This window comes from Micropterus salmoides, unplaced genomic scaffold (genome assembly GCF_014851395.1).
Source record: "Micropterus salmoides isolate LMB-PRFRI ecotype aquatic unplaced genomic scaffold, ASM1485139v1 Ms_hic_scaffold_17, whole genome shotgun sequence".
Taxonomy (NCBI): Eukaryota; Metazoa; Chordata; class Actinopteri; order Centrarchiformes; family Centrarchidae; genus Micropterus; species Micropterus salmoides.
Genome location: NW_024040817.1, coordinates 1919881 through 1944967, shown reverse-complemented (window position 1 = coordinate 1944967; position 25087 = coordinate 1919881). Strand labels below are relative to the sequence as shown.

The following is a 25087-nucleotide window of genomic DNA, read 5'->3' as shown; positions in this document are numbered from 1 at the left end:
AACGAACAAAACTAGAGAACAATCTGTCAGGGTGGATAAGGAGAGAGCAATTATCAGTGGCCACCACCTGCAAAACGATTTCCTTTTTGGGGGTAGGTCTAGCTTTACTCTTCAGTGAACCTGTTTTCACTTTCATTTGCACCAAAACAGGTGACACTGATTCACAATTGTCGTGGAAATTGTATCTTGCTGGTGAGGGATTAGGCAAATAATTGTGTAACAACTAACCGTTGTCTTTGAAGAATTTATTAACAAAAGAGAATAAACAGAGAATTACTAAAACACATATACAGCTGGTCCAGAGACCTGCCGCCTAGGGCAGCTTTGGGTGTCTGGGATGCATAATCACTTACACAGTCTAGGTTTCTATGTTATGGGGAACAGAGATCCTCTCTCAGCCTTGAATGAACATTCCACGAGAGGAGAGGAACAACAAGATGGGAAAACACCAAAACAATCTCACAGCTCTGACCTGAACCCTAGTAAATGTGGACAGACTAACAGTAATAATAGTAAATTTAAAAAGTCAATAGTAAAAGAATATACATAAAAGATTAAATGTAAAAAGGCCACAATTTTCTGCCATAACAACAATCGCTTATTCTTCTTTTTAATCTGGACAGATTGATATTCAACTGACTTGAAGTTATACTGTGTGATGTTATATGATTAAGTGTTGCCATAATTTATTTGAGCAGAGTTATGTCTTTAAAACACTTGTTTTTAAAGCTTGTTTCGCTTCATGAAGGAAAGCGGTGTCCTGAAGGATGGGAAAGATTTGGATGTAGTTGTTACTTTAAATCCAATGAGAAGAAAACTTGGTCTGACAGCAGATGGGACTGTCAAAGTAGAGGATCAGATCTGGTGATCATAAACAACGTAGAGGAACAGGTGAGTGTGTTTGTTACTGAGTGAGAGATCAAAGATGCCAGTGATCTGTTTTTAACTTGCTGTCAGTTGGTCCATCTTGTATCCTTCTTTTCTATAGCTCCATTGTTCTCATCCTTTGATCGAGAGGTTCAGGCTGTTGAGCATGTTGAATACGTCTGCAAGATATGCCAATTTGACTACAAACGCCGCGTCACAAAACAACTCGGCAATGTCGGGTTTGTGCTCTTTCATGCGGGTCTGTTTTGAGCGGTCATGACTCTCTGCTGTTGTGGGTCTGACTTTCTGGCAGTTTTGCTGTGACCTCTGAGTACAAAAGTCGTCGTGGGGTATGGGGCACCCATCAATTTGTATAATGAATTTGATTTATCATCATCTACAGACAGCAGACATCGGTTAAATAAGCAAGGATATTGTAAGCATTGTAAGATTTTAGTTTACTGAAGCCCGCACCTGCGCTGTACTGGGTTATCTTTTTGACCTGGAAAACAAAATGATTGACCACCCCGGTTGTCACTGTATAATTCTCACCCCGTGTGTAAGTTCTTTCCTAAATAATTTTGTAAGGGTGACACTAGTGGCATAGTAACTACTAGGTAGTTTGTAACTAAATAAGCTACTAAAATTTGTTGCACCACAATAACTTGGGTTAGAACCTAACTAGTTTGGACGTAAAGTCATAACTAAGGCAAGTGGCCAATCACTGATGAAAGATGGAGTTCCATAATGTGTGCAATACTTTTCTGGATGGCACAGCCACTTTGCATATTAGCACAATGTGGTAAGTTAGATCAACATTGAAATATCATATCATTAACATGTCTTTATTGGATTAAAGTGGTGCAAAATGATATGCAAGTAATGAAAAATACTGTGTGGCAAAAAGCTGTTTTATCATTAGTGAGTATAATTCTGTGATGTCTTATGATTTACACCAACCCCGAGGCATGTTTAACTATTTAGTTGTCACGTACAGTTATTTTGTAACTTCTCTCTGTAGTGCAACCAACTTTTATTTAGTAATGCATAAATACAACTTAATATTTTTATTCATTACACTTTCATCAGCAAGAATAATGAGATACTTCCTTCAGTTCAAAGTTTGAAAGCATCAAAATAAGGGATGAACTGCACACATTTTTAAATGAAGATGTGAAACATGCTTTTAAGTGGCATTGTTGTAATCCTTAATAAAGTCGCAAGAAAACGTATGAACACTGGAATTTTCCTGGATTTCTGCAGAATTGTTCATGAAATGTGATTTGATCTTCATCAGGTCACAACAATATAAAAACACAGTCTGCTTAAACTAATACTGAATAAACAATTATATGTTTTTTGTTTTTACTGAACATACCATGTAAACATTCAGTGCAGGGATAAAAAAGTACGTGAACCCCTAGGCTAATGACTTCTCTAAAAGCTAATTGGAGTCAGGAGTCAGCCAACCTGGAGTCCAATCAATGAGACAACATTAGAAGCGTTTGGTTAGAGCTGCCATGCCCTATAAAAAACATACAACAATTTTTATTTTGCCATTGCCATGAAGCATTGCCTGATGTAAACCAGGTCTCAAACAAAAGAGCTCTCAGAAAACCCAAGATTAAGAATTGCTGACTTGGATGAAGCTGCAAAGGTTTACCAAAGGGTCTCTAAAAGCCTTGATGTTCATCAGTCCACGGAAGACAAATTGTCAATAAATGGAGAAAGTTCAGCACTTTTGCTTCTCTCCTTAGAAGTGGCTGTCTGGCAAAGATGAAAGGCATCATGCTCAATGAGATTAAGAAGAATACTGATATATGCACCACGGATGAACTGAAAAGTTGCATTCAGACATTTCAGACATCATAAATGTACCTACAATAGAATTACTGAATTATAAACAGATAAAAGATTTTATGTCTCCCTGTCAACTACTAGGAATTTGTTGTAGAGCTGGTGAAGAGTATGAACTGTGGAGACTCCTGGATTGGTCTACGGGTCATACAGGAAAATAAGCCAACAAGATGGGAATGGGTATGGGTGGACCACTCGCTGCTGACAGAAAAGTGAGACGTTTCAAAAGTTTTTTTCTAGCACATTTGTCACTAACAAACGTCTTTTAAACAACCCGTTCTCACTTCCTGACTCGTCACATATGGACGCATGGTCAATACCCATCTGCGTCGGTTTGTAACGGACTGGGTATCAGTACAGCGTCATAGTTCAACGCAGAGGGGGAAGTCCTGTAGTATCAGTTTTTGATGGTAAAGATAGGTATATGATATTTAACAGAAAAGACTGATTAAGGAGGTGGTTGGGGTGGATGGCGGGCCAGAACCCTGACTTTGAACCAGGAGAGCTGTGTTCATGTCCAACGTGTAACAAAAAGTCAACATTAAATATTTTTATTTAAGTCAGGCAAGTTATTGAATTGCGTGTTAACTGATGTACATAGTTATTTTAACCCAAACCATGATCTTTTCCTAACCTTAACCAAGTAGTTTTGTTGCCTAAACCTAACCAAATTGCAAAGTATCACAACTTCAATAATCAGTTTCAAAATAGCATAGCTTTTTATTTTTTTTTTTATTGTTGCTAACTTTAGTGGACGTGTCATATTTGTTGTTGCTAAGCGTTGCTAAATTGACCGGGAGTGAGAATGTGTTGTTTTAAAAAGTAGAATGTAAACAAATGAAAAAAAGATCAATGCAGATTACATCAATTTACAAAACTGAATTATGTGTTTAACTGCTAATAATATTTGAAGTGAAATCCAAAAGCTTACTACAAATTGAAAATAATCAGGAGTGACAACAAATAACAACCTGTATTTGTCCTATAGGTTCTGGGCAGCAGGATCGCCACACCAGCAAAGAAACCAGTACCCTGCAGCATGCTGCGATCAACAAGGAAAATGGACACAGAGTATATACTCTGATCATAAGAACTGGATCTGTGAGAAAAATATTTCTTGTTTTCCTTGATGACAGAGAGGTGTGTAGGGAGGCCGAGGGCTAATGAGTGTCAAGATGACTGGATGAAACGGAAAAGATCCTGGACTACATCAGGAAGATGGCCCCCATATATGAAGGGCTTAGTGAGTACCTCAGGCAGCAGAAACCCAAGAGTGAGGACAAGGAAGACGAAAAACCTTCATGGAGACACAAGCCACTGCACGGCATGTACCACAGACAAATAGAAGTCTCTCTCTCGCCCTCTATGTATATAAATAAAACATATATGATGCATCTAATCCAACTTGACTTAAAAGAAAATTGAATAAAGGAAGATACCTCATACTCTGAACAAAATTCCTTTTATTGTGGCCAGCCTAAAGCACACCTGTGCAATACCCATGCTATCTGATCAGCATCTTGATATGCCACACTTATGAGGTGGATGGATGATCTCTCAGATTTTGACAGATTTGTGAACAATATTTGAGAGAAATAGGCCTTTTGTGTACATAGAGAAAGTCTTAGATCTTTGAATTCAGCTTGTGATGAATGGGGGCAAAAACAAGAGTTGCGTTTATAATTTTGTTCAGTGTGTTTATCTCTGTTATCAGACATGATCTGAAGTATACAAACAAACAAACAAAAGCAACTTGATGGTAGGCCACCATCTGTGCATTATGGAGGGAGATACACATTTTGGCAGACTGCATGTCCAGCCTGGTAGGACCAGTACTGTAATCGCTTTTTGTGTATGAAAAGTGCTATTTAAATGCAATGCATTATTAAATGATTATAATAATTAACCCTTTAAGGAGGGGGATTTAGAACAATTTCCAGCAATATCCAAAGGCTATCATTACGTGGTCAGACTATCGCAAAATAAATGTTTTCTTTGCGAGGGAAAATATATAGCTGTCTTTGTTTAGAGATTCTCAATTCAGTGCATTGAATAATACAAAGTTTGATAACATGAAATGTTAGGATACAAAAGAATAATAGCATTTATTTTGACAGATAAGCGTGTTAGCTTTGTTCGCAAAACATTGTTGACAGAACAATACAAAAACCATAGATTAAACAACCCACCTGTTATATTGTTCATTTACTTTGGTGTCAGAGGTCCGCCTTCACCGCTGAATGAACACACGCTCCCACGGCTGGGGGAACACAGGCCAGTTTAGCCCCTTTTCCACTGCACGGTACCAGCTCTACTCGCCTCGACTCTACTCGCCTTTGTTTGGTTTTCCATTGAGGGGTACTATCTCTGGGTGCTATCTGCAATGGAAATGGAGCACGGTAGGCCTAAACAGAGTCAAGTCGAGGCGAGCTGAACTGGTACTGGTAATAGAAAAACGGCTTTTGACAATAGAGAATACAGTACAGAAGTGGTTTTCTTGCCAGCTTTGGCTCTTGGCACTGTAGGGCTCAGCTAGGACCACTACCTGCCCGGCTAACTGATCTAACTAGCTACAGATACAGACGCAGTTAGCACTTTCACTGACAGCCTAAATTCAACCTTGTTTAAAACCTAGACCCATAGTCAATGTCTATTAAAGAGGTGGTATTATGGTTTTAGGCTTTTTCCTCCCCCTTACAGAGTTATATTCCTTTTTTGTGCATGTAACAGGTTTGCAAAGTGAAAAAGCCCAGAGTCCAGCCCAAAGGGAGTTCCCATCTCCTACAGAAAACTCTGCTCTGAACTGCCTGAAAACAGCTCGTTTGTAGTCCAGGCTTTACTTCCCTTTCTTGTGATGTCACAATGAAAATACGTGTCATAATGCTCGCTGAGCGACTAGTCTGAAACGCCCTCAAAAACACCGGTGGAAAAACCGTGAGCTGCAGCACACAGCTCTCCTCTCCCTCCAAACACTAGCTACCCTCCAGGCAGTCAGCGGACATTAAGTTTTTCCTGTGATGTAGAGACAGAGCTCAGTTAAAACTTTATGGATGAAAGATACTTTTGTTACAGATTAATAACTTTCTATGCTTCTGATTGGCTATTACCGGCCTTTCGCTGACCTGCCCTGATTGGCTCGTAGTCCTTAACAAGGAACTGCGCATGTGCAACTCCCAGCAAAGATCATTTAGAGACAAGATGTATCACTCCACAGCTAAAACGAATCCTTCAACACGGTGAAAAGAGGAGCTGCAGCAATGTGCAGTATGACAAAAATATGGCGTTTTTTGAAATTTAAACCATGTAAACCTGTTCTGGTACAATCCCTAAACAGGATTATGAACCTGAAAATGAGCAGAATACCACGTCTTTAATAGACACGACCACTATCTAACGACCACATATATATGTCATATATAGGTGGTCGTTCAATAGTGTAATAGTCTAATTGATGACTAGTCTATCCTTAGGCTGCGGTTACATGTCTATTAACTTTTCACTGACTTTGTTTTAGCCTAGACGTCTGGGCTGTCTTGAGATGGCTATTACAAGTCTTTTAAATGCAAAATTGCTTGCAGGTTTATAGTTCAGTATAAGGAACTTGCAGTCTACTGCTCCACCACACGAGGGCACCAACATATTCATATTAATCCTCTGTTCTGCCTTGTTCACTGAAAACTGATCATGGTGAAAAAGCAAAGAAATTGCCTACACAAAAGAAAATGTGTTTTCTTCAATTAGGAATAAAAAGAAAAACACTTCACTTTCTGAGAGTCTTCCTCTGTAGTGTACATACGAGACTAAGAAACTAAATATAAAAGCTCAAAAGCAGTGACAGTCCATAATTCATTTTATCTTTCCAAGCACATGAACTGCACGAATAATCTCATATCAATAATTCCAATATAGTCATAGTGGCAGGTAGGAGTGAATGTAAAAGCGGAAGACAGGCCCAGGTCCATAGCATTTATTATTCTGCAAGGAACATGGACAAACAACAACACTGGATCCAATCAATGGATCTATGAGAAACAATTTTTTTGAGAGTTCCTTTTGACCTTGGTGGCCAACATGTGTGCCGTGTACCTGTGATATAATGAATACATATAATGTTTGAATCTTGCCAAGGACCTTTGTTTCACAGCATTTCTATCTCTCGTTTCCCATGGGTCTTCCTGTCCTCACTTAAAAACTACATAAGGGCGTCAACACAACATTTTCTTGGACAATCTGGATTGACAGACAGATGCTCTAATAACTTGGTCCAAACAACTTATGAATTTTATAAACTGTCTTAGGTTTATGATTGGCATTTTTACTTCATTAAACATTACATTACAAAATTGGCTTTAGTTTATCTGTGGATACAACAATTTCCTGTTTTGGTCAAACTAACTAAAGTAACAAAAATCACAACACCGGATCCAGAAGAGTCAAATGAATAAAAAGTAAGTATGTCATTTTTCTCTGCTGAAACCAGACAGAAGCAGAGACAATTAAAATTGACAGCAGCAACAGTACAGGTTATTACATTATTGAAATATATCATAGTTAGTACTGCAGTGTATGCTTTCACACATTCAAGTATCAGCAGCATAGTAACCAGTCAACATAGTGAACAGCAGCTGCACTTCACTTTATGTAAATGCAAATGTCTCAGTGCTCTCAAGATGTAGCTGTAGCCTATTATAGGCTAACATTACATAACTTTTACCTGATAGGCCTTCATCTAGTTTAGTGGGGATGCTGTGCCATGCGAATTCCCTCCTGTTGATGTCCTATTTAGTAAACATTAATAGATTCTGGAAACTTCCAATGAGTTGTGCTGCGCATCGCGTACAAAAATTTCAAGACAATTCAACTTCGGCAGTGGGCGGTTGTGTGCGTGAGGCGACCACTTCAGCTCACTCTAACAGGGACACTTGCCATAGACTGTTTATCCCTGATAAAAGAAAAATGTTTCTGCTGATACCTGTTCATAAAAGACAGGAAAACAGATTCATATATGTTAACCTGTTGCTCAGAAGGTGCCTGTTATGTTGTTATGATTATGGCTCTGGACTCTTACTTGTTTTACCAAGCTAGATAAACGGTAATGCCCTGGCAGCGGCAAATAACTTTGGTTTCATATTTGATTTGATTACATTAATGTTTAAGTTGAGATATACAAGAAATGTTTTATTTCTACTGAATAAAGGGAATACTGCTGGTAAAAAGCACCTAATTTGTTTTTGCAATTGCAATTTTGAAGTGTTTGCAAACCACGTTAATGCACTTTTGTGTATATAGCAGTACTTTTAAATGAACAATGCGCAATGCACAACTTTAAAATTCTTTATTTAATTTTGCGCACACAACAATGTGATTATTCGCAGAAAATCATGCAATTAATCACGATTACAAATTTTAATCATTGCCCTGCACTACTGATAATATAAATATTTGAAGTGAAATCCAGCACCTTACTTCAAATTGAAAATAATCAGGAGTGACAACATTTTATTTCTCCTACAGGTTGTGGGCATCAGGATTGTCACACCAGCCCTGGGACCAGTGCACTGTAGCATGCTGCAATCAACAAGGAGAATGGACACAGAGCGAACGTTATAATCGTAAGAACTGGATCTGTGAGATAGAGATATTTAAAAAGTAGGATGAAACATTACAAAAACTTCAGACTTCTAGTACAGAGTGAGCAGCCTGTTTGGAGGTCACACACACATCTACATGTGAATTGTGTATCTGCAGCCCTACAGGGATATTAATAAAAGTAAATAAGACATTGACTCGGGAGGTTGTTATTAGTTTAGCTTGTAATAATTTAGATCAGTCTGTGATTTTTATGTGAAAATAATGCGACACAGGCTAGATGCATTCATGACACATACAATCCAAATCTGAATTTAAAAGAAGATCAGATAAAGTAAGATATTTCGTGGGTAATAAGATACCACATATATTTTTAGTAATATACTGTGTATTAAAAAATTCCAAGGAACACTTTGTTGTGTTCATGTTCTCTCACCACACAGATGGTTCAGTGGCTGCACCAATCAGGGACCAAATAAATGTCACAATAGCAAGTTTTGCTTTCTAAATGACTTATGTATGCAAGTAGGGCTGTCGCAATAACCGCAAAATTGACTTCAAACTCTGAAGCCACGCGTTGCTGCGGTATGTAAATTGACTTGATAGACAAGCCCTGAAGGTAATGATATAGCTACGTCTGAAAAAGACATGGTCAAACTACAAAAAGGAGTTTGCTTGGCAATGTTGTTGACTAGCACGCAGCAGCTAGCTTGCTGCTGTGCAGTGAGGTGACGAAAAATGCGATAATACCGCTCAACATGTCGAGACCTAACATGGAAATTACTTCACTGCGACAGCCCTATATGCAAGCTGAATCATAATCAGTCCATGTTTAAATAGCTGGAGACGTCCATACGTAACGACAGGTTGGAAATGGATCATTTCTCTCTCAATATTACTTGAGCCATTATCATAAGGAACAAACCTCATAGAGATGAACTGAACAGACCACTTACTGATGTAGTTACACTTGGGAGGAGTGAAGATTATGAATGTGTTTTGGAGAGAAGGATGCATCTGATGGTAAATCAGATTTCAGTCTATCTTGACTGCTTAGTTGAATTTACACTTTGGGCTTTGTTGGTAATCAAAATCAATCTAATCCACGCAAGATGCATGAACTGGCCAAGTATAAATGGGGTACAAGCAGTAGCATAAGGTAGTAACAACGGGTCCCAGTGCAGGCTCTGCTGCTGGGCCCTGGGCTCCACAGTTACAAAGAGCACACACGCACACATACACTGTGTTCGTGTCTAGAAGGGAACCCTATACGGGCAAATCTGCGTGCCCTGTTTCCTCACTGTGCACGGTTTAACAACTGATAAGATTAGATGTAGTAAATATCTAATCTCCTTAATTGAAAGCTCCTTAAATTAATATATTTCCAAATTAACATATTAAATTGAACAGCTCTATGTTCAACACACACGCACACTGCTGCTGCTAAAATACCATCACATGATGGATTTTAGAGTCAGTATAGACGGGTTCAGTTACAACAGTTCAACCACCGCACCCCATACTTAAAAGTGACGGGAAACCTGTTCAGCAGCGTATTTTAGATATGAATCCACTTTACTGGAAAATAATTAACCAGAGAAGTCGACAACCAGCCCAAATGAAAACACATGATGCAGCATCCTCTGGTCTGAGAGTCTGCATCATATAGGCTATGGTTATAGCAGGCTATTAAAAAATAATTAAAAAACAAAGCAGGTCTCTCCCGACATATTAAATGATCCCGAATCCATAACAGCATCAATGAGGATGATTTTTACAGTACACGACATTTCTTAACCTCACTGGCTGAAATAGAAAAAACAAAGCAAGTCTCTCCCGTCTTTTTAAACTAATCACGTAATGTTACCCATAACGGCATCAATGAGGATGATTTTTACGAAGCATATAATGTTTAACGCCACTGTCTGAGATAAAAACAAACAATGAACTAACGTTACTGTTTTGCACATGCATTTATAAGAGAAGTATTCAGTGCTTTTACAAAACACAAAACGTTGATTAACGCCACTTTCTCCTACCGAGTGGATGCATCACTGGCAGTAATGTTAGCAGGCTAAGTTTCATGTTGCTTTAGCAGATGCTTCAATAAAACGTTTACAGAAGACCATGTTCTTTGCATCTCTGTGGGTGACACAGCTACGTTAGGCCTAATGGCAGTACTTACAGCTGTGGAAAGAACACTTCTCTCCCTCGTTCTCCCTCAACATTAGGTCCGGTTTCGCTGATCTGCAGCACAGTCAAACATGTGAAATGAGACACTAACAAACAGATCCATCTCTGAAATGGCAGTTTATTATTAAGTCAACAAGAATTTACAAACAATGCGTAATCTACGTTGATCCCAGCTGTTGACTACATTCTTCTGACGGCTACCGAAGCGCTTTTGCCCCCTGGCTGCGCGTGCATCTAGTAGTGTCTGTATACAAGAAACCAGTCTCTATGTCACCTAGACAATTGTATTTGCATCCGACGAGCCTTGCATTAAAAAAATCTTTGACAATGTCCTTTTGTCCAAAAATCCAAAACTTATTTGGGAGTTTTGCAACCTTCTCATCCTGTTTTTTTGTCTCCTGTCTCGTCTTGTCACATGATCAAATATAAACTTGAGATTGGGCAGCCACACATATGTTACCCAGCAATCCTCATTGCATATTTGAGCTATGTGACACGAATACCAAAGAAAATAAGACAATATTCATTCTATGGAATCTAATTTCTACAGTAGCCACATATGGCATTTGCTTCAGACTTTTGTGGGTAAAACTACTGACTGCCACCCCAAAAAGGGGGATATTCACATTTGAGGGCATATATAACACTTGATCTCATTGTCAGCATAAAGGTAAGAGGCAATCTCTGAGTCTACTCATTAAGTCTAGATGCATTTTTACATTTTTACCATGCAACTATCAAAGATCAGCTGGGTGCACAGTCTGCACTCTCTATACCTACACCTCTGGGTAAGTGTTTAAGTTGCATAATGTTGACCAAACCTCAACTACAATGCAAATGCCATACGTGGCTACTGTAGAAATAAATATGGTAAACCTTCTAAATTGTTGTCACTGACTGTGATCTAGTGTTATGAAGAACTGTTTAATATCAACATTATGTTAAGCGCAGTCAGTTGAGAAACTACCTACACGCTCTCGTTCTGCATGCAAGAAAATAAAGAACAGAGAGTGGACAGACTGGTTGAAATCTATTAAGGTGCAGACTTTCACAGACCATCAGGTTGATATTTCAACACAGGATGGATGTGCGTAAGTATTAAATACTGTAGAATCAAAACTAAATATTACTGTTAATGTAAAAAGAACTGAATGTGTGTATGTGGGTGTACATTCAAATTAGAGGTTCAGCTAGAAATTATATTTGTACATAAGTGGTATAATATTGATGGAATTATATTATTTGTCTGTACTCAAGCCTGTATAAGTACTGCTCAAAAAAAATAAAGGGAACACTTAAACGACACAATGTAACTCCAAGTCAGTCACACTCTTGTGAAATCAAACTGTCCACTTAGGAAGCAACACTGATTGACAATCAATTTCACATGCTGTTGTGCAAATGGAAAAGACAACAGGTGGAAATTATAGGCAATTAGCAAGACACCCCCAATAAAGGAGTGGTTCTGCAGGTGGTGACCACAGACCACTTCTCAGTTCCTATGCTTCCTGGCTGATGTTTTGGTCACTTTTGAATGCTGGCGGTGCTTTCACTCTAGTGGTAGCATGAGATGGAGTCTACAACCCACACAAGTGGCTCAGGTAGTGCAGCTCATCCAGGATGGCACATCAATGCGAGCTGTGGCAAGAAGGTCACAAACAGCTAGTATATTTTTAGGAAAAACATATTTCCTGCTTGTGATGAAGTCTAATCTAACAGTGTTTTACAGTTGACTTATATGTATTAATGTAGACCTTTTAGCATCTTTCATTGGTGTAACAGTATTACTAAATGATGAATAACTGCCAAAATAGTGTACTGTTAGCATGTAAAGTTAGTTTGCTCTCAGCTCAAGTAATAATGTTCAGTTTCGCAGGAGGCAATGCAATAAAAACAGTTCATTATGTAAGGTCTTTATACACCACTCCATCTCAATTGTGTTTCCAGGTAATGTTAAATATTTTTATTTTAAATTAGTCCTGGGTGAGGCCGACAGTGTTCATACAATAATTATCACTAAACAATTCAACCCATAGTTTTAATTTGACATCAATGCAACATGTTGTGCGTGGTGTGTAGCTGTTGTGGTGAAATGAACTTGAATTTTGGTTCATATTTAAGAAGTGAAAAGCCACAGAGGTTCAAGCTGCTGATCTTGGCTCTTTAAAGCTCAGTATTATGAACTTGTAATCTACTGCTCCACCACACGAGTGCACCAACATGTTCATATTAACCCTCCTCTGTGCTGCCCTCTTCACTGGAAGCTGAACATGCTGAAATATTGTTTTTAATTTGTAATTATAAAAAAACCTTTTTTCATGTTTTAAAACTCTTCTGTCTTCTGTAGAGTACATACGAAGACATAAAGAAACTAAATATGAAGAGGTGTTTTAGTCCATAACACCTTATTATGAGCACAAGAACTGCATACATCAATAATTCCATGTGCTTTGTGGCTTCTCCCTATACCAATATAGTGCTTCTTCTGTTGGTTCTGGCAGGTACAAGTGAATGTAAAGCCTGAGGTCGGACGCGGGTCCACAGCATAATCTGCGAGGAACAAACAACATGACGGGATCCAATCAATGGCTCTCTGAGAAACAGATCTATTGAGAGTTTCCTGGAGATCATGGAGGCCAACATGTGTGCCATGTAACTGTGATGTAATGGATTTGAAAGGACCTTTAATGCACAGCATTTCTCCCTCTCTTTATCCATAGTTCCTGCTGTCCTCGCTTAAAAACTACATAATAAAGGCAATCAGAAAATGTTCATGACTTTACCAAATAACACCGTGTTAGAAGTCGCACTCATACTGACTTTCATGCTATTCTCAGAGTAATGAGTTTGTCCTGAGGGTACTTACAGAAAGGTCATAATCAAGTTCATTTAGTGTGGTGCATAAAGTTGATTTTATATTTTAGGGTTTCCTTTGTACCATTGGAAGAACTGGCCAGATGGTGGCAGTAACAGAAATGTGAGGGCGTCAAAGTCATTTTCAGTTTCAATCTGCCCCACAGTAGTAAAAGTATGTTGTTAAATCATGTATTGACAGACAGATGCTCTAAGACCTTGTTCCAAAGCAGGATATGTATTCTAATCAATTGTCATAGGGTTATGATTGTCACTGTAACTTTGTTAAACATTACAACTTGGTTGGGAAATGATTTAAGTTTTTCTGTAGAAAATGACTGACATTTCCTGTTTTGGCCAAACTTTAATCTGCTCTGTATGTATGTGTGTGTGTGTGTGTGGGTGAGGGGTAAAGAAGGTGGGACAGGTGTGAAAAAAATGTGGTTAGGTCTATTAATACATACATATTGTTGTTGCTGAATGAATTGTCTCAGTCCTCTCAAGATGTCCTCAGATATTTATGCCAAACCAGATTTCTCAAAGAAGGTGAGATACAACAGAAAGGTGCAGGAGGACAACGTAGAGTGGGAAGAAAGAACGGTGGCTATCTACGAGAGTACAGACGATATCAGAGATGATCACACTGATCTTCAGTCACACGACGGAGGTAAGTGAGAAATTATGACAAATCAATGATATAAAAAAATAATGTTTATCTTGTTTGTGTGATCGTCTGTTTGAATCATGTTGGACTAATGTGTGACCTCTGAGTTTACTCTCAGTTTGTAACACGTTGATTTCCAATCCCACAGAACTGCAGCCCATTAGCGTCTATGTTTGTTTCTATTTATCTACAGTGCAGAACATAATCCAAATAACTACAGGAAACATAAAGGTTGCTACCATACATGTAATGTATGTATTCCTGTAGCTGGTTGGATTATGTTCTAATAAATTACTTATTTCAGCTGTTCTGTTACTGAAATCTTCTGCCACCTTAGCTGAATTTTAATTGCCACCAAGTATTTGTGAACACAACCTGGATCTAATGTTTTGGTCATGATTCATATTGGCTATGGTCAGTGTTGGGCAACTTATTTACAAAATGTAATACATTATAGTACAGATTACTGGTTACTGTCATTTGAAAGTAATTGGTTATATTACAATATTACTGTCTCTGAATTGTAATGCTTTAAACTACTTTTGCTTTACTTTGCATTACTTTCTCTGCTGTTTAAGGGGAGCTTTATTCTGATAGCAAGCTGTGTCTGCACAGGTGGGTTCTAGCGATGTGCAGAGTTATATCCGACGATCAGGTGGGTCTCTGTCATAGAAATCAACCTTCTGATAAGTAGCGAGGTTGGTTGGGTGAAACAGGATGAATCGTTTCCCCATTAAGAAAGACGCTGTGCACATTTACACACGAGGTACAGCAGCATAATGTCACCGATTATTTGAATCCCCCGACACTCTGACAGGATTGGTCAGGATGAACTGACAGCAGCCTCTCTGATCATTAAAGTAATTCATTAAAGTACAAACACACAGCCTATAGAGATCTATTTACGTATGATCCATCTGGGAAGCAACCGTCTTGTTAAGAGGAGCCGAGCTCCCCTGTAGTTTGCACCCTGCTTATAATCTCGACCTTCGGATTCCAGTAACAGGAAATAATATTACTTACTCATGGATTTGTATTTCTGGTGCTGAAATGTTTCTCGGTGTTAGTTTTGTATTTGTAATAATTCACCGACTTAATTTTAGGTTAAAATGCGTTGTAACACGCGTTACTGAGATTGTAACGGGTATGATATTACTGATTTTTTTAGTAATGCATTATATTACTGCGTTACAGCAAAAAGCAATACATTACTGTAACTGTATTATTTTTTTAACACGTTACTACCAACAGTGGTTATGATAACGTTTAATTAACAAAAATTATTTCTGAGATCTAGAGAAGCATCAACTCTAGTAAAGACAGCTTTACAAACGAATGCAAAGTGCAACCACATAACAGGAAGAAGTTATTAATACAGAGCCGAGAGAGACTCAAGAGGAGACGATGCAAAGTCAGTTTAACAGCTTTTAGTTATGAGTCAGTTGTGCATTTTAAAACTTTTTAAAACTCTTCATTTCAGATGACTTCATGTTTGTTTTACATCACAATAATTGGTCAACACAAAAGTCTTTTTGTGATTTGGTAAAATAATCAGTGGTTAGTAATGTTAAGACTCCATTTCACAGTTGTATACAGATGTTGAACAACCACAGATGAAGGCAGTGAAGCTGTTGACTAAAATGTTATGTGTGGGGAATGATAACATGACGCATGTTGTTTTCCTTTAATGAACCCGCTCTCTGTGCTTTGCCATTTAGGACCGCACACTGAGAATCATCCTCCAGCCGTCCAAAGCAGGCCTTTCAGAGCTGCTGCATTTTGTCTTGGAGTGCTGTGCTTTCTGACCATAACTGGAATCATCCTCCTATACATATGTTGTAAGATAAAATACACCCCACAACTACTGAGAACCAAATACTGAACCTGTTCACAATGCAGAAAAACTGCTGCAACTGGTCTATGAAGCACATTTATTAAATGTTTTCCACCAAAGTTTGCTCAGTTACACTAAAATGTACTTTCCAGTTCTCCACAACCAGATCTAAGGCTGCGTTCAGACTGCAGGCCAAAAAAAAAACAGAATTAAGCATTAAAGGGATGCTTTGCAATTCTTATCCAATGCAGTTTTAGTTAAATTCAGTGAATATTTCCTCATGTCTGTCTGTTTTCATGTTTGTGATGATCCCAGCTGGTTAGCTTTGTTAGCTTTGCCTCAGCGGTCAGTCTGTGTGCGGTAGAGGAGGAATAGACGGAGCGTGAGCGTGAACGGGTGTCTCGGTGAATAGAGAGAAACGGGTCAGCAATAAGGCTTGTTCAGCAGTAAATGTACAGTAGAAGTTCCAGAGGCCGGTGAATAAAGACTGCAGCTTCTCCGGACTAAAGAGGATCTTACGTGTGCTGCTGCCAACTGTTGAATTAAGAGTGAAGGAGGTTAGCCCCAAAGTTAGCTTTGACTTCGTGCCACTAAAACATGCCCTCTTATTGAAGCTAACTTGCTCTCGGACAGCAGACGTTGTGGATTCTGCTATATTTCAGCAGAGTAGGACTGGTTACCATGGCAATGCGTGTCCAGGAGTTTGTTTGGCCGTTGGACTCAAATATCTACAAACTCTCTGCAGAGTCACCTTTAAGGCCTGCAGTCTGAACGTAGCCTAATAAAACAAGCTGGAGGAAGATGAGACTGTCTTGTTCAAATGGTGAAGAGCACCAGCTTCAGACTTTAAAGGATAGGTTCTGTTTTGTTTGTTCATCTTCAAATAAAACTGACCTGCCATATGCACGCTGAAAGAGTTATCTGTTTAAAAGTACATTCTAACTTTCAGCTGAAGCTATTATGAGAATTCAGAAGTCTGAGTTATAAAAATCAAGATCATTTTTCTAAAAACACATGAACTTTGGAAGGAAAACCTTCAATTTGTGTAACTCAGACTAATGAAGCTTCATTCTAGCTTTGCCTGTACCTAAAACATTTGTTCACGCGACAAAGACTGAAGATTTTATGTCCCATTTTGTTTACACTGCAGTCAAGGTAGGAGGGGAAAAACTTCAGAGCCATGAACAAAACAATCATTTTATTGATCAAATGGCATGTGAGTCTGGAGCTATTCTTTATGGCAGCTGAATATACCGCATTCAGGATGTACCCTTTCACGCCATTTAAGCACAGTTACTTGACTGTGTTGATCTGCATTTTGGTTCTTCATCACACTTGATACATGAGCGAGTCAGTTATCCAGTTGTTACAACATCTCCACATACACGGCAGGTTAAAGGACACTAAATAACTAAATTATGGTTTGAATTAGAGTGATTTTAATTATGCAGAGAAAGTAACTAAACTGTCTTTAGTTTATAGTGAATGAGTTGGTGTTGTTGAGGTGTTTCTTATGTTGTTTCTCAACAGTCACTTTGGAAAAAGACCAGCTGCAGACCAGATACGACAAACTGTACAACAACTACAGCGAGCTGCAGGGACAACTTTTAGGTGAGAAAGGTTTAAAAACAAATAAGCAAATACTGTAATACATAGGATCTAACTTCACACTGTTTATCAAGCATAAATGTTTTCATATGGTCTTACTCTTTTATCTATTACGGTTTTCTAAAGATGAACATCAGTCAGTTACAGAGCAGTTACGAGACACTGAGTGAAAATCAGGATGAAGTAAAGCGGCTGAAGGACAAAATTAAAGGTGTTGAACGGTGAACACCAACATCACACCGTTACTTTGAATTATAGTTCTTTTATCTTTTATTTCTGTTACAAATCAGATACAAAACCTGAGTGTATTTATAGAGTAAACAACAAGTGGCAGGCAAAAAAGATATTTAAGAAGAAAGTCAAACAACAAGTTTTATCAATTTAACAATGAATGACATGAAATCCATCTTTTAACACTCATTTGACATGAAGAGAAGTGTTTGTCCTGAAGGATGGAAGAGATTTGGATGCAGCTGTTACTTTAAATCCAATGAGGAGAAAACTTGGTCTGACAGCAGAAGTGACTGTCAAAGTAGAGGAGCAGATCTGGTGATCATAAACAACGAAGAGGAACAGGTGAGTGTGTTTGTTACTGAGTGTGTGATCTTAGATGTAGCTGCCAGTGATCTGTTACTTCTGTTTTTGACCTGCAGCCAGTCGGCTTCCTATGACGACGCATTGGGGCCATTGTAGGTGGAAATAAAAAACATTACGGAGCGAAGACAAAAAAACCTTGAATATTCTCTGAGACTAAGGTTCTACATTTGAAAGAGAAAACTTGAAAAACAATGTTTCAGTAGAGTTTTGCATTATAACCATCTAAAAACTGAGGAGCAAACTGGCTCTGTTTGGGTCTGTGAGCTTTATCGGAGGTGCTGAAGTTCACATTTGCGGTGAGATTTCTGCCTGAAAGTGTTTTCAGGTAGTTTTAGTTTCCACCTCCTTGTCTCATCCTAACATACAGTCCCAAACGTGCTTCTGTGTCTGTCAGACGGTCTGAAGGGGAAACTACCAGAGCAGCAGAGCAATAACGCAGGCTAATCCCCCACACAGAAAAGGAAACATCCACCTGTCATCTTGCCACTTTTGTTTTCCTCGTTGTGATTCACTGTAAACATGTTGTAGAAGGAATGTAGAAGCAGATCTGTGTGAAAACTGTGTTACAAAACATCCACCAATATATTCTATATAGACACCTAAAGTTCAGACCACAGTGTAAAAGCTCTCTAGCTCTGTGTGTATGTGCTCCTCTCTGTATCTGACTGTAAAAGTACTTTTTTACTTTTGATACTAATGAACTTTTAAATCCAGATACTTTTTCACTTTTACTTGAGTAGTATTTTAGTGGATGACTTTTATTTGAGTAACATTTTAGTGTGGTATCTGTACTTTTACTTTAGTAGGAACATTTAGTACTTTTCCCACCACTGAACAATGGTTATTCTACAAGAGGAGCTGAATTCCATCAGTCCTCTGAGTGTTTCTGATTTATGCACCACTGATGAACTGAAAAGTTGCCACAGATTTTCTTTTTCCTTCAGACTTTTCAGACATCACACATGTACCACAACAGAATTACTGAATTATGAACAGAGAAATGATTATTGTCTCTTGTCAACTACTAGAAATGTGTCACTGAGCTGAACAAGGATGGAGACTCCTGGATTGGTCTACAGGCCACAGAACGGACAGGATGGAAATGGAAATGGGTGGACGACTCGCCGCTGACACTAAAGTGAGACGCTTTTAAAGTTTTTAGTTTCCATCACAATTCATTTTCTTCCTAAAATAAGTTTGTTTTTAAAATTATGAAAACAAATGAAAAATATATTACTTCACATTATATTAATTTACTAAGCTGAATTATGTGTTAAACACGTTATTAAAAATGTAATTGTCATTTATTACTGACAATAAAAATATTTCAAGTAAAATCCAACAGCTCCTTCAAATTGAAAATAATCAGGAGTGACAACATTTTATTTCTCCTACAGGTTCTGGGCAACAGGACACCCGCACAGCAACAAATATTACGCTGCTGCCTGCTGCAATAAACAAGGAAATTGGACGAGCAGATATATGATCAGAAGAAGAACTGGATCTGTGAGAAATAGATTTCCTGTTTATCTTGAGGACAGAGGGGTGTGTAGTGTTGGGATCAACTTTGTCAAATTAGACCAACTCACATTTTACATTTCTTCAGTTGTTCATTCTGTGTTGCATCCTGAACAACCTGGATTACATAGATATTGTTCCTCTGCCCTACACAGTGAACAGTCTGGTTGGAAGTCATCCACACAACTACATGTGCACTTACCCTCTCTGCAGAGAGGGATATTACAACAGCCTGTTTTCAAAAAGCCTAAGATGTCACATACATGACAACAAGGGGAAAGACGGCTCCTTTCTGTTTCAGTGTTATTTAAGCCATTATCATAAAGGACAAACCTCATAGGCTTCTTCCACAGACCACTTACTGATGTAGTTACACTTGGGAGGAGGAAAGATATGAATGTGTTTTGGAGAGAAGATGCACCTGACGGAATAAGATTTCAATCCATCTTTAATGCTTGTTGCATTTACACTTGGGCTGTTTTGCTAATCAAAAGATATCAAATCCACACGATGCATGAACTGATAATAAGTCACCTCCCCTGTATGTGTGTCAGTAAGGATGATATTCAATCATCTCTTTTGTTTTCTTCATAAAATTACAAGAGAACAGTTATGTGTTTAACATCTTAGGTTTATTATCATCATTGAACCATTAATACTTGTCACGTCATTTCATCTACTAGACAGAACAAAAATAACTGGTCAACACATCACATTTCCTGTGTCAGAGATGCATGTGTGAATAAACTATATGGAGAACATGAATGCAGCTTTGCACAAATGTGTGAATGTGAGCACAAACCTGCTGTTGAGTGAAAACCATATACTTCCTCAGTGTCATTGACAAAAAACATCTTTATGTTTCAGCTTTAAATATAGTTTTATGTAGTTTATGCCTCAATTAAAGTCAAGTCTTCAATAATACATATGTTGTGGTGTCCATCTGTGTCAGTGGTGAGTCCTGCTGTTACTTCCTCTTTTGAAAGCTGCCCAACCCAAAGACAAACAAGCAGACAGTGAAGCTGTTCACTAAGTTTTCAGTGTTTCAAAATGTCTGCAAGGATTCTCACTGCACCAGATTCAAGCTTGAATGTGAGATATACCGGAAGAGTTCAAGACAACAGAGGAGCGGGAGAGGAGAATCAGCTGGAGATCTCAGAGGATGAAAAGCATCACGCTGATCCTGGGTCACAAAAAGCAAGTAAGTCTGAAATGATGTTGTAAGAAGGACGTTAATGTACATTTTTGTGTGGCTCTATAAAAATTCATAATTCATTAATCAGATACCATTAACTATGGGTCATTATCAGGTGTCTTGTTTTTGTAATCTGGTGCCACAAGAGTCAATTTTCTTACTGACAGAATGACAACGAGTAACTAGAGAATCCAGTTTCTGAAGAAACTGCAGAGTGAATGTGGGCTGTTGAAAGCTGACGCTAAACTGATTGCTGGCTTGAATAATACCAATAATGTTTGAAAGATGTTGAAATTCTGACGCTATTCTGCGACGGCCGAGCGATAGCTGGCGTTGCTGAGCCTGTTTCTCTGATAACTTGAGATCCAGACGTCCCGTGACTAAAATCCTCAATCTGTTAGTGAAACAGACTGTGCAAGTCTGGACAATGACAGCAGAACTAGCCTGTGTGCATGAACATCCCCACAAAGATATCAAAAACTGTTTATTTGTGTGTCAACAGTGAAAATTGTTGGCATGACGCCGAGTTAAAGAGAAGATTTTAAGAAGATTTTCCAAGGCTGCTTCACTCTATTGATGATGTCATCCACTTATGTTTTTACATCAAACTGTGGGAGGAGATACAAGTTTTTGTTTGTAGAAGAACACAGGCTGTGAATGCTGACTCAGCCTGTCAGGCCGTAACCAGGGTTTAGAATTCAGTGAGGTCCAGACTTTGTTTCTTTTAATAGAGCTTATTTACAGAAATTCACACCAAAATCACACAAGTTACACAAACTAATGATCTATAATGAAAAACACAGGCCTACAAAGGGACCTGTTGGCAAAAAATACTTTTATTAAAGCTGAATTTGTTCTTTTCCTCTGTGTGTGTGTGTGTGTGTGTGTGTGTGTGTGTGTGTGTGTGTGTGTGTGTGTGTGTGTAATGAAGGCTTAAACCAGGAAGTGGGCAAAGCACTGTGGTTGGTTAAGAACACACTAACCACAGGCTGTTCATCAAGGTCTTTCTCTCCACAGCTTGGCTCATTAAAAATTGTATAAAATAAGAGATACAGACAGACACGCTATGATCAGGTCGTGCAAACAGGGAAATCTTGCTATACTAATCTTCACAACATGTATCAAGCTAAATGTATCTGACAGCCTACAACTGGCATCACAGGACTTTGTTGGAATGACATGTGCAGACTGCATAATGGCCACTATTGTTACTATACGACAACATAAAAAACAGCAGGTTGGTGCTGAATTCAGAGGATGCTCTGGTTGATATTACAGCCTCATTATTTGACGTCAGCAGCTGGTTGCACTGTTTTGTCAAGAGTATAGGAGCTGAATTCATGTGATGCATGGATCGGCTCTGACTATAATGTAATAATCATGTGCATGATTATGAAGTCATGCTGCTGCGGCTCGTGCGTAAATGCGCACAGCGTCTCTCCTGAGGGGGAGAGAACAGCGGGGCTCTCAGTTAGTGCGCGCACGCCGTTTTAATGTGCTTCTGATCAGAGAAACAGTTTGTCAAGTTGAAATAAGGGTTTTGACAGTGTAATCTGCTGCGTCCTCAGGGTCCTGAAGCCGTCATTTAAGTTGATCGTGTTATCAATAGTTATTAGATTGTTTTCTATTGATAGGTTATAGCCTACATATAATTACAGAGGTCCGCACCTCGGTTACCTCATAGCTGGTTACGGTAATGCAGCCAATGTGCCACTATGAAACTCCACAGTTCACAGCGGCCACTTCAAACTTCAAACAAGAATAATTTAAATGTTCTCTCTGTATTTTGTCTCTGTAGGACCTCAGACTCCAAAGAATCGTGTCAGAAGAAGGTGTTTTACTGCAGCGACTCTGGGAGTGATGTATCTTCTGATATTGGCTGGAGTCTTCATACGCTGTGAGGAATTATGTTTTAAATCCAAAGTCTCATAACTTGAATCCCTCTCTGTGTTTTGTAAAGTTAAAAACCTTTTATTCTCTGTTAGATAACATAACAGGTGCATGAAGATGTATTTTATAAAAACTTCATGTGACTTTCTGCTGTAGTTTTGTCCAAGAGACTTTTTAGGTAAAAGCACTAAAGCTAATCAACACAGGTTCATACACCTGTTGATCTGTGCAGAAGAGGAAGACAAACAGAATTTATATAGTTAGGTGAGCACTGCTCTAAAGATGTTTGTTCTCATCTGAGTATCACATATAAGCTCTCTGGACTATCATCATTTCTTGCATTGTAGCTCAGTTTGTGTAGTTCCAGCAGACACTGATAATAAACTGAAAGAAACCAACAACTGCAACAAGAAGAGGACAGAAGGGACTGAGTCAACTTTTAAAGAAATATAGAGGCAGATCATGCTCTATATGCCGCTTCATAGGCATGAATTGTTTGGAAATGCAGAATGATTTGGTTTTGTTGGTGTGTTTCTATTGTTGTTGTGCTTCTCACCAGATATTTCAGTCACTTTGGAAAAAGACCAGCTGCAGACCAGATACGACAAACTGTACAACAACTACAGCGAGCTGCAGGGACAAATTTCAGGTAAGAAAGGTTTTTAAAAAAGAGCAAATACCAAAATACACAGGATCTAACTTCACACTGCTAATTGAGCATAAATATTTTGAAATTGTCTTACTCTTTTATCTCTTGTTGTTTTTTCTCATGACACAGCAGCCAACATCAGTCAGTTACAGAGCAGTTACGAGACACTGAGGAAAAATCACAGCCAGTTACAGGATGAAGTAAAGCAGCTGAAGGACAAACTTGATGCTGAGAAAAGTTTAAAAACTAATAGTGAACACCAGCATCACACCAGTTCACTTGATATAACTTGACTTTGCCATTGATTTTCATTTTAATTCTTTTATGCTGTTGAACTGTTTTCTCTGTTTATTTCTGTTAGAAATGAGACAAAACCTGAGTGTATTTATAGAGTAAACAACAAGTGGCAGGCAAGAAAGATATTTAAGAAGAAAGTCAAACAACAAGTTTTATCAATTTAACAATGAATGACATGAAATCCATCTTTTAACACTCATTTGACATGAAGGGAAGTGGTGTCCTGAAGGATGGAAGAGATTTGGATGCAGCTGTTACTTTAAATCCAATGAGAAGAAAACTTGGTATGAGAGCAGAAGAGATTGTCAAGAGAAAGGAGCAGATCTGGTGATCATAAACAACGAAGAGGAACAGGTGAGTGTGTTTGTTACTGAGTGTGTGATCTTAGATGTAGCTGCCAGTGATCTGTTACTTCTGTTTTTGACCTGCAGCCAGTCGGCTTCCTATGACGATGCATTAGGGCCATTGTAGGTGGAAATAAAAAACATTACGGAGCGAAGACAAAAAAACCTTGAATATTCTCTGAGACTAAGGTTATAAATTTGAAAGAGAAAACTTGAAAAACAATGTTTCAGTAGAGTTTTGCATTATAACCATCTAAAAACTGAGGAGCAAACTGGCTCTGTTTGGGTCTGTGAGCTTTATCGGAGGTGCTGAAGTTCACATTTGTGGTGAGATTTCTGCCTGAAAGTGTTTTCAGGTAGTTTTAGTTTCCACCTCCTTGTCTCATCCTAACATACAGTCCCAAACGTGCTTCTGTGTCTGTCAGACGGTCTGAAGGGGAAACTACCACAGCAGCAGAGCAATAACGCAGGCTAATCCCCCACACAGAAAAGGAAACATCCACCTGTCATCTTGCCACTCAGTTTTCCTCGTTGTGATTCACTGTAAACATGTTGTAGAAGGAATGTAGAAGCAGATCTGTGTGGAAACTGTGTTACAAAACATCCACCAATATATTCTATATAGACACCTAAAGTTAGGTGAAATAAAAGTGACAATCCACCAAAACGCTGAAAGGTCAGAAGATGATAAGAGACACCAAATATCTGGGGATTTCCACAGATCCAGGAGCAGCAGGAAAGAGAGCCAAGAGGTGATGTAATGCTTAGAAACAGAGCTATAAAAGGAGGTCCAAAACAAGGTGAAAATCACTTGTTACATGGCTTCATGTCAACTCGGGTCTCTGTTCTGGTAACAGAATGGGACTCTACTTTGCATCCATCTCTGAACCTCTCCGCTGAAACTTTTCTTTTCTAACTGCTGTCTATTTTTGTTGAAAATAAACATGTTGGTAAAAGTTCAAGATTTTTTTATCTGGCCTAAGTCTTGATTTTTTTTACACGGCACTGTGTTCAGTGAATTTAAAAAGATACGTTGCTTTTTATAGGATCAATAGATTTGAAAAGTACTTTTTACTTTTGATACTTATGAACTTTTAAACCAGATACTTTTTCACTTTTACTTGAGTAGTAT

At 38.5% G+C, this 25087-nt stretch overlaps 3 protein-coding genes and 1 long non-coding RNA gene across 8 annotated transcripts in view; 3 read left to right on the top strand and 1 right to left on the bottom strand.

Moving 5' to 3' along the window:
• Positions 1-25087, bottom strand: part of LOC119906777 (collagen alpha-1(XIV) chain-like) — a 516646-nt gene that overhangs the window by 321312 nt on the left and 170247 nt on the right. The window lies entirely within an intron of this gene.
• LOC119906791 (C-type lectin domain family 4 member M-like) lies at positions 554-4222 on the top strand. Its single transcript, XM_038724156.1, has 3 exons — positions 554-891; positions 2809-2936; positions 3713-4222. Exons 1-3 carry the CDS (start codon positions 703-705, stop codon positions 3852-3854), a joined length of 459 nt encoding a protein of 152 aa, XP_038580084.1. The 5' UTR covers positions 554-702; the 3' UTR covers positions 3855-4222.
• LOC119906789 (NKG2-A/NKG2-B type II integral membrane protein-like) lies at positions 13732-24575 on the top strand. Of its 2 annotated transcripts, none has more exons than XM_038724151.1 (4): positions 13732-14026; positions 15742-15861; positions 17388-17468; positions 23823-24575. In XM_038724151.1, exons 1-4 carry the CDS (start codon positions 13840-13842, stop codon positions 24080-24082), a joined length of 648 nt encoding a protein of 215 aa, XP_038580079.1. In that variant the 5' UTR covers positions 13732-13839; the 3' UTR covers positions 24083-24575. The 2 variants fall into 2 exon arrangements, with proteins under 2 accessions (XP_038580079.1, XP_038580081.1); XM_038724153.1 differs by lacking the exon at positions 23823-24575 and adding an exon at positions 17592-17861.
• LOC119906798 lies at positions 17906-19967 on the top strand. The gene is made up of 3 exons (XR_005445033.1): positions 17906-18041; positions 19091-19200; positions 19460-19967. It is a non-coding gene; the product is annotated as an uncharacterized LOC119906798 (long non-coding RNA).